The sequence below is a fragment of the Danio aesculapii genome, chromosome 14, assembly GCF_903798145.1.
Source record: "Danio aesculapii chromosome 14, fDanAes4.1, whole genome shotgun sequence".
Taxonomy (NCBI): domain Eukaryota; kingdom Metazoa; phylum Chordata; class Actinopteri; order Cypriniformes; family Danionidae; genus Danio; species Danio aesculapii.
The window spans coordinates 4,422,882-4,436,303 of NC_079448.1; the positions used below are offsets into that span (position 1 = coordinate 4,422,882).

A 13,422-nucleotide genomic window follows, 5' to 3' on the forward strand; every position below is an offset into this window, starting at 1 on the left:
AGTGATCCTAGTTTACCATAAATGGATCATTTTTTCCTTACTGTTCTATCTTCGTTTGGAAGAATCCCCCCTTCCACCCCATCTCCTCCTTTTCCTTCCTTTTCTAAAGGGGGAGCTCTCGAGAGCTACCTGATCTCGGATCTCCTGATATGCTTATCGACCGGGCGGGAGCCCTGGGCTCAAATATCTTCGAGCTCAAGGTTCTCTCCCGGGACAGCATGCTAAACCTGCTTTATACGCCAAGCATATCTAAGTGGGAACTCTTGAAATTACATTGTTAAATTGATTAATAACATTAAAAAATCCTAAAAATAAAATATATGTTCTTTGGAAGAGTGCACTTGCATTGTGATGATATTATATTGTCATTCTGGCATTATTTAAATGACAATAATATCGTTTATCGCAGTATATTTTGGTGCAATATATCGTACAACAACAAATAGGTATCATGACAGGCCTATGTTTGGATGAGTTGATGGTGAAAAAGTAATGTTTTCCCTAAAAGCTAAGCAGATTGGTGTGTTTTTGACACTGATCTTGATCTTCTGACACCTTCAAGACTGCAGTAAATAAACACAGAAAAGTGAAACTCTGAAAAGGACAGTATTTATTATTATAAGACTTACTCATTGAAGGCATTTTCGTGATCAGCAGTCACAGACATCCAGTGCTCTCACAACAATCACTCCAAAAATATAATGTACTTTTACCGTTAACAGCATTCGCTTTACACTGTTTATTAGTAGCATTCAGTAGTATTTATATTAAAAATAAAAAACACAGTTGAGGAAATGCGAGGTGCAGCTTTCATTCATGATAAGGCTTTGAAGGACTATTAACACACAGATAAACAGTAAGACATGACATGAATATAATCAACAAATCTCATATACAACACGTTGACCATTAAAAAAAAAGATTGCATAAACATTTCTCATAATATGAACATATAAACATGGCAGTTTGTGCTTTCAGAAAGAAAACATCGGGTCTTTTCTGCTTATACAGTAGACCGCTGGTTAATCACATTTTAATGCAATCTATAAAGATTCTCTGGCAGTGTTTAATGCTACAGTGAAGGAAAATACTTGGAGAAATAAAGGTAAAGATTTATTTTGAGAACTACATTTTCTAGATATACTATAACTATATATACACACGAGTAGTAATATATATATATGTGTGTGTGTGTGTGTGTGTGTGTGAAGGCAAAAACATGCTAAGAGGATCCACTTTCTGTAAAAATACTATTCCATAATCCACAAACGAACAGGAACAGAGAAAACAACAGGAGCTCGTACATAAGAGCAACATTAACAACACTGACTGAAACACAAGGGTCTTTTATACAGGTGCCAACAGTTAGGGTAAACAAGGGGGAGGAGACAATAATTAACAGTTAACAAGGGCGTGGCACTATGGAGTTAGCTTTGTGACAATTCCGCTCACAAAATTTCATGTTTCTGTGCAAAAAAAAGGTCATTTTTTGAGCGGGCAAGAAGCATTTGTGCGTGTGATGGTGATGGTGAAATGAATCTTTCTGAACTAGTGAACCGTTCGACTCAATTGTATCGGAAAAAGGTTCGTTAGTCGAAGCTTTCCAAATCAGAGCTCAATTAGGACCTCTTCTTGTTAAAGCAGTGTTTCCCAACCCTGTTCCTGGAGGCACACCAACAGTACATATTTTGGATGTCTCTGTTATCTGACCCATTAACTTCAGGTTTTGGAGTCTCTTCTGATGTTGTGAGAAGATGATTCAGGTGTGTTTGATTAGGGAGAGGTTGAAAATGTGGACTGTTGGTGTGCCTTCAGGAACAGGGTTGGGAAACACTAGGTTTAAGCATGGGAAAGCAGCGTGTTGAAATATGTTAAACGTTTACAACTGACCAGCTCATTCATGTAGTAATAGAACAATGGTAATATAAAAATTACTGTATTAACATGTGAGGGGTTACATTACACCACCGATGACTGTAGTAAAATCCAAGGTGTTCAAACGTATACGTTTATGGTATTCCAATCGGTCCTACACCCACACACTCGTTCCTAGCGGGCATCGAACCAGCGAGTCCTGCATGGGAGGTGAACGCTCTAACCGTATGTTCACAGCGAAAGCAGTGAGAGCATCAAAGTAGCCGGAAGTCATTCATTTTCAATGCGAGCCGGCTGCGATAAGCGGCAAGGAGCAGCGCGACGCGTCTTTGCTGGTGTGGGCGTTGAGAAAAAATCAAGTCAACTTTATGGTAATGAACTATGATGCGGTTCGGGGGCAACCAATCAGAATGTATAAGTCCACCGCATTAGAAGAGTCCAGAAAATAAAGTCCTGTGAACTTGTGAACAGTTGCTCCCAAGGGTTTGATTATTGCTTTCGTCAGTTTTCCAATTGTTTGTTTTCTTACATAAACATACATTTAAAAAGTTACTGATGTGCATTAATGTTATAAATTTGTCTTTAAAAAAGCGGGAATCTCATGCGACAGTACAAAACAGTATTGCTGCTTCAGGATATTTCAGACATGTGGAGACATTGGATAATTAAGTGGAGCAAAGCTGCACCACATGCAACTTGATCTTCCATTGTTAATTAAATTTGATAAGAAGTGCGCAACATTTTCACGCTACAAAGCATGTTGTATGTGGAAGTGTAACTGATATGATATGCTGCAACGGCTCCTTTAAATACGAGATCAATGTAGCGAATTTTAACGCTCTTGCCCCCGGAGCTGAAGACAGACAGCGTTGACGCCAGGGCGGCCAGAGCGACCTTTGACGCTCTCACCGCCTTCGGTGTGAGTGCACTGTAAGGAGGAGGCTATGGGAGTGAGGCTTTTGGACTGGGCTAGCCAGCTAGCTTCCGTTACACACTATACTATAATATGCAGTGGCCTTCTTTAAAAACATACATAAATAATACACTTTAATATAGTTCAAAAGCTTTTTACTATAAATTACTACTGTATTTTAGTTGAATTACTGGTGCGTGGGACCGGTGCAGTGCTTTGAAACAGCAGAGATGTATGTAATCGACGCGTAATCTCTCGCTATAAACGTTACTAACTCACAAAGGTGTTTAAACCTTTGAATCAAAATCTGAAGCAGTCACGTGGGTATAGGTGAAAATGAAGCTTCGGACGTCACTGATCACATGATTATGGCAAACAAATCAAGCTCCGGTATACTGCTTTACTGCGAGATGAATCTTTTTTTTGATATATGCTTTGAAGCCTCAGTTCACAACATCACATCACTACAAAACATGATCTTATGCGTGCAGAATTGCTAATGCGTGTGCAACGACATTTTGCACACTCAAAACATGACCTTTTGCATACAGAACTGCTAATGTGTGTGCAACAAGGCTTTTTGCACACTCAAAACAAGATCTTTTGCAAGTAGAGTTGCAAATAAGGCTTTTTGCACACTCAAAATATGATATTTTGCTCTCAAAATTGCTAACACTTGTGCAACAAGACATTTTGAGCATTCTAAACATGATATTTTGTGCACAGAACTGCTAATGTATGTTTAACAAGTCATTTCGAACGCTCAAAACATGATCTTTCGCACACAGAATTGTTAATGCTTGTGCAAGAAGTCACTTTAAATGCTCAAAACATGATCTTTTGTGCACAGATTTGTTAACGCAAGTGCAAGATGTCATTTTTAATGGTTAAAACATGATTTTTTGTGCAAAGAATTGTTAATGCACGTTCAAAAAGTCATTTTAAATGCTCAAAACATGATCTTTTGTGCACAGAATTGTTAACAAACATACAATAAGTCATTTTGAATGTTCAAAACATGATCTTTTGCTCACAGAAATGCTACTCACATCCAACAAGGCATTTTGCACACTCAAAACATGAACTTTTGTGTACAGAACTGCTAACGAGTGCGCAACAAGCCATTTTAAATGCTCAAAACATGACCTTTTGCATACAGAACTGCTAATGTGTGTGCAACAAGGCGTTTTGCACACTCAAAACATGAACTTTTGTGTGCTGTATTACTAACGGATGTGCAATAAGCCAATTTGCGCTCTAAAAACATGATCTCTTGCATACAGAACTGCTAACGAGTGTGCAACAAGACATTTTAAATGCTCAAAACATGATCTTTTACACACAGAATTGTCACAAATCTAACCCCATATGGCACAGGGGAGAACAACACACATAACAAAACTGGGGCCTGTACTATAGAACTGAATTAGCTGGCTAGCCAGTTAAGTTTCAGTTTAGTTTGCACCAATCTTGAGTCTTAGGTGAGATGAAAGCAGCTCAAGTTTAATCACTAGTTTATTACATTTTAGTTATTCGAAAAGCAAAATAACCTGTCTAAAGTATGAACAAAATAATAAAGATTCTGATTAAAAACAGTAATGGTATTTCTTATATTAATGCTATCTGTTTTCCAATACAAACACCTAAACATTCTTAAATCAACGTACATTTACTAGCAATGCAATATGAACTGAAATAAGAGTTTAACAATTGCATTACCTCACTGCTAACTTTAAGCATAAACACTTAATACAGTTTATTAGTAGCAGTTTTGCATTAAAAATAAACACACAGAGATGTGAGGTGCAGAATTCCTTCATGATAAGTAAGTAAATACATTATTATCCAAGTAAACAAGCACATTTTTCATAAAAGAAGATTTTAAATCATTATTCTCAAGTAACAGCAGCTCGATTTTAAGTCTAATGTGATGTTTGTTCTGTAATATGAGATAAAAACAAGTATAGCTGAGTATGCGTTCACAATAACATGAAATGAAACCTGTTTAGCTGTCATTTTAAGTTAGAGGAAAAACAAATGCTTAGTTTTCCTTCCTATTAAACGTGTGCGGTCAGTCAGTATCGTTCTGAAGGCTTTTTAGGGTTGTGGTTAATGAGAACGCCCGATTGACCTGCAGTTAATCTGGAGACGTGAACGTGTCCTGTAAACCTGCGCTGACCTCAACTATCATTGCAATAAAACAGCATTTAGATTCGGAACTGGAGCAGGAGACACAGATTATGGAGTGCTTGACCTGCGCTTCTTACATTCAGGCCAAACAAATCCTGATTTTCTGATGGAAAACTTCATATTACAGATGTGACGACAGATGTTTGTTTGTTTCTTTCCGGTGACTGGAGAAGAAGTGCATGTAAAGTGGAAGTGGAACATGCAGCGTTTGCACATCGAAACGCTGAACAAGCTGCTTTCCAAACATCCATGACAGAGAAGTTCAAGTAACAAAACAAAAAAAGACACACGTTTGCCAAAAAAAGCACGTTGGACGACACAGATTTAAGCTCTGTGTTTTTCCACTTACGCATTTGGTGGGGAAGTGAAACCGGATGTTTTTTTTTTTTAAACATGCCTTTACTTAGTTTTCCAGTATATCTAAATATTTATAAAGTATATATAATATAAATATTATATATAATAATAAGTATATTATAATATTAAGTTATTTGAGATGTAAAATGTCTCATGATACTACTTAAAGAAAGTTTTAAAAATATATCCCGGACGAGCCCCCACTCCCCAAAATCTTGTTACAATCTTGCATATAGAGGGTCATATAGATAGAGATTAGGTAGCATAAATAAAAATGATTGAACTATATAAATAATTTGGTAAAAATTGTCACTTTTAACAAATTATTAACTAAGACCTTTAGCTCAATTAACTCCTAATTTGCTGCTTATTAATATTTATTAAGGTAGTTGTTGGGTTTAGGACAGGAATGGGGATGTAGAATAGGATATGTAAAATAATCATAAATCAGGATTAATTTATTTGAGATGATCTCACGATACTTTTTTAAGATTTTATTTAAATATCCCGGATGAGCCCCCCAAAACTTTTACAGCCTTGCATATAGAGGGTCATTTATTTATTTATTTTATTTATTTATACAGGGACATGGTACAACATGTTGTACCAGAGTTAGCTATAAAGCTAATTTACATCTGTAGTCCCAGGGCAGGAAGTTGTAACAAATTTAATAGTAAAAAATAATACATTATACACTTACAATACAATACATCATTGTCAGTAAAATCAAATCAGTGGCTGTATATTTGATTTTGTTTAAGCCAAATTTTAACCATTTTAAAATTAGTAAAAGTAGTACTCTCTCTGATATGTGCTGGTATTTTATTCCATCTTTTTGCTGCTCTGACGGAAAAAAACTGATTGTCCAGTTTAAAGATAGATAGTTCATATAGATAGAGATTGGGTAACGTAAATAAAAATGAGTAAACTGTATAAATAATTAGGTACAATTGTCACTATTAACAAACCATTACCTAAGACTTTTAGCTTGATTAACTCCTAATTTGCTGCTTATTGTTAGTTAATAAGGTAGTTGTTGGGTTTAGGGCAGGAATATGGATGTATAATAAGATATGTAAATCAGGATTAATATATTTGAGATGTAAAATGTCTCATGATACTTTTAAAGAAAATAAAAAAATAGATGCCGGACGACCCCCTAAAATCACGTGTTTCTTTGCACATATAGAGGGTCATATACAAAGGGATTACATAACGTAAATATAATTTTAAGGTATAATTGTCACTATTGACAAACCATTACCTAAGAGTTTTAGCTCAATAAACTCCTAATTTGCTGCTTATTAATAGTTAAGGTAGTAGTCCGGTTTAAGATTTTTAAAATATCCCGGACGAGCCCCCAAAATTGTTACAACCTTGCATATAGAGGGTCATATAGAAAGAGATTACGTAACGTAAATATTAATAAGTGGACTAGATAATTAATTAAGATCACACTCTATTTTTAAGGTACAATTTTTGATAATTAGACTTTTAGCTCAATAAACTCCAAATTGGCTGCTTATTAGTAATTATTAACGTAGTAGTTGGGTTTAAACTGGGCAGGATTAGGGATGTACAATAAGATCATACTTTATAAGAACTAATAAACAGCTAATATCTTATTTATAAGCTGGTAATAAGGCAGTAGTTATTAGTGAAAACTGGTACTTAAATTAAAGTGTTACCTTGCGGGGAAAAATTCATGTCCGTGGTGTCAGAAAATACATTTAATTAAAAAACACGAGACTTCTTGTTTAAAATGTAAAGATACTTCTTTCAAAATAAGATTTCATGAATTGATTTGACTCATTAAAGTAAATACCTCTTGATTTAAGAACAGAATTAGATATTTGTACTGGAAAACAACATATAGACTTGTTCAGGACTGTTTACGAGATATAAATCACCCAGAACCAGCATGTAAAATCACCCAGTGAGTGTATACGAGGACAGACAGAATGAATGCTGGCTTTACGTGTGTGTGTCTGCAGCTGTTGTGCTGTTAGTTACTTGGTTGATTAGTTCTAGATGCTCAACAGAACTGGTAGTTGTTGGGCTTCATGAGCGGCTGGTCCTCTTCTTCCTGGTCACATGACGTCTCGAATGACTCGTCTTCATGCTTCACGGGGTCACATGACTCCAGCTGCTGCTCTGATTCAGCTTCAGCCGGGATGTTCTTGTATTCCTGAGTGTCCTGTGAAGGATTATAAGGGGATATGAGTCACTCATTACTCACAGACACTCTGGCCTGGGTTGAAAATAACAGTCTTTCTGTCTAGTACATCATTGAATGCCTTCTCAGTTGTAAGTCTCTGTGGACAAAAGCGCCTGCTAAATGACTAAAATGACATACTCAGTGTAATATTCATAACAATTACTAAATTATTGCAGATAATAAATAGCTCTGTAAATGAGCATGACAGTGTTTTTGAGTGCAGGTTTTGAGTTTACCTGTTGCTCAGGTGTTTCTCCCAGCATCCTCTGGATCATCTGGCTGATCTTGCTGAATGTGGGTCTCTCAGCGGCGTCCAGGTTCCAGCACATCTTCATGATCGTGTACCTGCGGCCACAAACAAAGCCTGAATCGGACTCACCACCAATGACAGACATAAGCATGTCTATACTGCATTTAATAAAAGAACCCTCTGTTTTTGTTAAACTACTTTTACATGGTGTCATTAGACGGTTTTCTATCCTAATGTGAAGCTAAACCTTTCAAAGGTTGCAAAAAAAGCTCAAATGGAAACTAGGTGTGCTTTAATCAAGTTGTTAGAGTAGTCGACTGTAGTATTGGTTACTTAGCAACCAATAGTAAACAAGACAGGAGACATGGAGACCATAGATCAGAGGTGGGCAAACTACGGCCCGCGGGCCATATGCGGCCCGCTGAACACTTTCATCCGGCCCGCGAGGGAGTTTTTAAAATGCTGCTTCTGAGTAACGGTTTGGTTCAGAATTAGTAAATTAATGATGCAATACAAGTGAACGCCATTTGATGGCAGTATTGCATGTGGTACAGTTAGTGCAACCAGTAGAATTAGAACAAACTCTCGGATATTAAAATGCACTCAACCGTTAATTAGGGATGGCTGACGTGAAACTGACGTTTTGACACAGTGTCGAAATCCCGAAGCGCAAGTGTTTCGAAATACTGCACCGAAGCATGATCCGAAACACCCAGGTCACGTGACTAAAGTGATTCGAAACACCTGGTCACGTGACTAAAGCGATTCAAAACATCGATCAGTTCAGAAGCGCTTCGAGACCTGGAGAATCTGCATTTGACGAACAGAGTCTGTTAAATTTTCTGTCTAATATAGCCTAGTGGACTTTGCGTGTGCATGTTGTTACTCAAATTACTTTTGGGTTCGAATCCCGCCTTTTACAAATACTCCGAATTCATGATTTTATGTATTTTAATAATGTTACTGTGTTATAGTGTTGTCTAGATAGGATACTGCAGCTGATACGCCATCAATTCAGCATCATTTTTGAAACACTGTAAAACAATAATGAATATGTCACAGAACTGTGATGGTTGTTAATAAAATACAATGGGAAATTTATTGAATAATATAAATAATTCTTGTTAACTTCTGGCCACAACCATGTCTGATCTAGCAACAACCCAGTTTTATGACCAAAACAAGACATATTTATTCACAAAGTGTTTATTCGGATGTCAGACCAATGTTGAAACAAAACGATACAAGAACAAAGCATCTCAAACTGATATTAAAGTATTTCAAAATAGCTTCATCAGCCTGGATTCGAAGCCAGCATCACCACACGGTAGTCAGCAACCCTAACCGCTCATCTAATTCACTAGTAGATCCTATCTTACAAAGGGGGGTTTAATACCTCAGTTTGCTCAACTGTTCTTAGCTGAAGCTATTTCAGTGCAATACATAAAAATGACCACTATGTGTCACCGTAGAGTGGCGTTTCGAAACGTTTCGACACATTTGCTCCGACTGTTTCAGTGTTTCATGAAGCCTCGCTTTGCCCACCACTACCGTTAATGACTGAAAATGAGTCATGCAAAAAAAAAAAATTGCCTCTGAATGTTGTGTGTTTAAGGAAGAATGGACAGCACAATACTTCTTCACAAATATCGGACGGAAAGCGGTAGGTCTAATATGCCAAGAAAGTATTGCTGTTTTTAAAGACTACAACCTTAGGGACTGTTCATACCGAACGTGCATTTACGTTCCAAAATCGTGAGGTGCACCGCACTGCCTTTTTGTTGACGAAAAAAAGAGCACGGCGCACTTGTTTTATGTCGTTAGGCAACGACTGAATCAGCTAGGTATTTTGCGAGGGTGTTGCTGTCGATATTAATATAACTTTATTTTCAGGCTCATTGTTCACATTACACACCTCATAATAACATTGACTTGACATAACAAAGACTAAGATTCTTCTTCGTTTATAATGGTTGATTTGAGCATATTAATACTAGCTCAAATGAGATTATTGTGAATTTGACTCAAATTATATCATAATTGCTGGTTAAATGTGTTCATTTTTGTCATAGAATATATTTTCCATGCATATATCCACATTAAAAAGTTCTTTCATCAAAGATTTGTTGTTTTATCATGTTTTATGATGATTGAGCTGTATATTCTAAAAGCAGTGCAAATTAGATTATTGTACATTTGACTGAATAATAAACTTTAGGAATTATTTTTAATGTGTTAATATGAGATTTTTTCTATCTGACAATCTTTTCTATTCTCCACTGAAAAAAAGGATTACATTATTATTATTATATTTTAATATACGTATTTTATTGTTTTATGATGATTAATAAGTGAATAGCAGTGCAAAATTCATTTGACTTGTAAATTTGACCCAATAATAACCATTAAAAAATCTGTTTTGTGTTAGTGTGACATGTTTCTGTCCGATATTATAGAAATAAAAAATATTATTAGAAATAAAAGTTCTTTTTTGAAGGACTTGACATGTGGCCCTTCACTTGCTTTGCAAAACTTGATGTGGCCCTCGGCTGTAAAAAGTTTGCCCACCACTGCCATAGATATTTACATTAGATGTTACCTATGCTGTTGCTGTCTATTGGAAGGAATGCATCAATAGAGCCGCCATTTTAGTACAGGGTAGCGCTCCTTTAAAATGAATGTGGGACCAAGGTGCAGTGGAGCAATGGCCATCCGCTGCTAGCCACAGCAAGCTGAACTGGCGCTCTTGGCAAACGACGATCACACCGCCCTCAACCCGAAAGTGACCAGTTCGCGAAGTGAAGAGTGTGGGGAGGCATTCGGGGGTCCTGCGGATGAAAGTGAGGACTGTGGGAGAACGCGCCGGCCCTGCACACAATCATGTTGCACTACTTGTTCTCTTCAACCTTAAATAGCTCTTTTGCACATTATTATTCTGTCTTATGTAAACTTACTTGTATAGTCTGTCTTATGCTGCGTTCACATCAGACGCGGAAGAAGCGTCAAGCACCATTGATTTACATCTTAAGTCAATGCAAAGACACGAATAGACATCTTGCGGCGTGATTAGCGAATGAGGCATCGTGAATGACGTGATTCACGCGAATGCAGCGGTGCGAGTTGAGCATTTTGCGCGTTTGATGTGAATCGCTCGTGTTGAAAAATCTGAACTTCAGCGGACATTCGTACTGCGTTAACCAATCAGGAGCTTTCTCTTGTAGGGACGTGATTATGACGTAATGCCTGTTGTTGGTGTGCCAGGGGAAAATCCTTCTGCCGACACCAGACAACAGTTCATCAAACTGAGCTGGGCTTCCATCATCCAGGTAGTTTCTGGAGGAGTTGATGAGCTCACAGAGCTGGGTGCACCTCAGAAAGGATCTAGCGGACTCAGACACGACTCCAAACGAATCAACGCTGTTTTTCAGCCTTCCTAAAGCACATAAACACAGCTACTCTCTTAATAAAATCCATGTTAGCCATTTAGCAACGAAGCTACAGTCACCGGGCAGACAGAAGCCCTGCCCATGACGCAAATCTGCATCTGTTGTGAAGTGAATTTGATGCGCGAATGAAGCAGATTTGACGAGCGAATGAAGCGAGTAAACTCAAAATGTCCACGCGTCTATTTACAAGCAAATAGTATCTGGTGTGAACACAGCATCAGGTTACGTATATAGATACATATTTAAAGTATACGTATAGTTAGATTACCGCTCCGGTAAATTAGTTATGTAAAGGTTTAAAATAGCTTTTACGTCGAGTGTTGTTCATATTTATGATCTTGTTTAAATGTAAATTTGATGTAAATTTATGTTATATTTATTCGTTCCACTGTATGTCCACACACACATGTAGTCCACTGACAATAAACCCCGACTTGACTTGAAGATACTAGTATTCAACTTATTTCCTTATTTATCAGGGGTCGCCACAGTGGAATGAACCGATAACTATTCCAGCATATGTTTTATGTAGCAGATGCCCTTCCAGCCGTAACCCAGTATTGGGAAATACCTAAACACTCTCACATTCACACACACACTCATACACTACAGCCGATTATGTTTACCCAATTCACCTATAGCGTATGTCTTTGGACTGTGGGGGAAACCGGAGCACCCGGAGGGAAACCCACACCAACACGGAGAACACGCAAACTCCACATAGAAATGCCAACTGACCCAGCCGGGGCTCGAACCAGCGACCTTTTTGCTCTGAGGCGACAGTGCTAACCACTGAGCCACCTTGCCACCCTCAACTTATTCAATATATATGAAAAAAATAAGTAATTATTTATTATAAACAATAGGAAATACTGTGAAAAATGTCTTAGATGAGTACACATTAAGCACATCTACTGTTACTCAAAGCTCAATCCATTTCTTTTTCTGTGACAAATTTTCAAAGGGAAACCAACACAAGAGTTTTCTTATTGCTTTGAGTTGATGGCAGCGTAACTAAACACTTGTTTTTGGGTCACATTGTGTTTCGTACGCAGCTCTACTGCCGTGAAACTGAAGAAACAATCACATAATCTCTCCACGAGAACATCAGCTCAATCAATTCTCTTCACTTCTGTTTCATAACTCTGTTATAACCATGCTTTAACTCTTCAGAGTTGTTTCAAAGTTATGAAAAATACCGTTTACATATTTTGATACTGTATATATAGAGCGTGTATATAGTCTTATGTTACACGGGTATATTTTTCATCAATGACCAAAAAAATATAACCAATTGTATGCACCAAAATGATCATTAAAAATGACCAAAAATCATTATAATATTTAGCAAAGATCATGTTTCATGAAGATGTCTTGCACATTTTCACTTGTAAATATTTAAAAAGTGAATTTTATGAGTATTATTGTGCATTTATAAGCACTTCAATATTTGGGTAATTAAAATAAGTATAGTCCATTTTGAGGGATGTAAACAATAACAGTTGTCCTAATCTATTTCTTGTATTACATTTTTATTTTCCAAAGCTTCCAAGAATCCAAAAAGGTCCACATATTGATAACCAATTTTATGACAATGTTTTAATGTTAAGATATGATTAAATTGCCTCTCGTTACAGTTCTGCATTTCGTTGCCTTGTACTTGTACATGTGTGATGACAATAAATTGAATCTAATCTAATCTAATCTAATGAAATAGTTTAGCAACAACATGGCCTAGTGACAGCGCCACATTGAAATGGTCTATATCTCAAGCAAACATTTTCCATTCTATAAACCATACATCAGTGGAAAGCTTATTAATTCAGTTTTCAGATGGTGATCATGTGGTTCAGGGTCACATATTATATAATCTACTCTGTAACAATATTTTTAACACCTGCAGAAAGAATTTAATAATCTCGGAAACTTTACCTTTAATTCATGCAAATTTAAAGAATGTAATTTTTGTATTTAATTATTTACATATTATTATGATAATTATTAATTCTTTGAATTAGCTTTAACTGTAATATTTCAATTTTTATCCTCTCAGTATTTTGATTTTCACATTTTTATTAATATACATTTTTGCTTATAAAAGCCTTTAGCAAAACATTAATTTAGCTTGAGTCATTTAATGTATAAACTATTATAAAAATGATTCATATTTTGA

The 13,422-nt window shown here is 36.6% G+C and overlaps 1 protein-coding gene across 1 annotated transcript in view; it reads right to left on the reverse strand.

The window, feature by feature from the left end:
- Positions 1 to 592: 592 nt before the first annotated feature.
- The window catches only part of csf1ra (colony stimulating factor 1 receptor, a), a 53,555-nt gene continuing 40,725 nt past the window's right edge, over positions 593 to 13,422 (reverse strand). Inside the window, exons 21-22 of the mRNA XM_056471679.1 lie at positions 7,790 to 7,898; positions 593 to 7,532 (exon numbers count right to left, since the gene is read on the reverse strand). Of these exons, the coding sequence (XP_056327654.1) occupies positions 7,371 to 7,532; positions 7,790 to 7,898 (271 nt within the window). The 3' untranslated portion in view covers positions 593 to 7,370. The remainder of the gene's footprint in view (positions 7,533 to 7,789; positions 7,899 to 13,422) is intronic.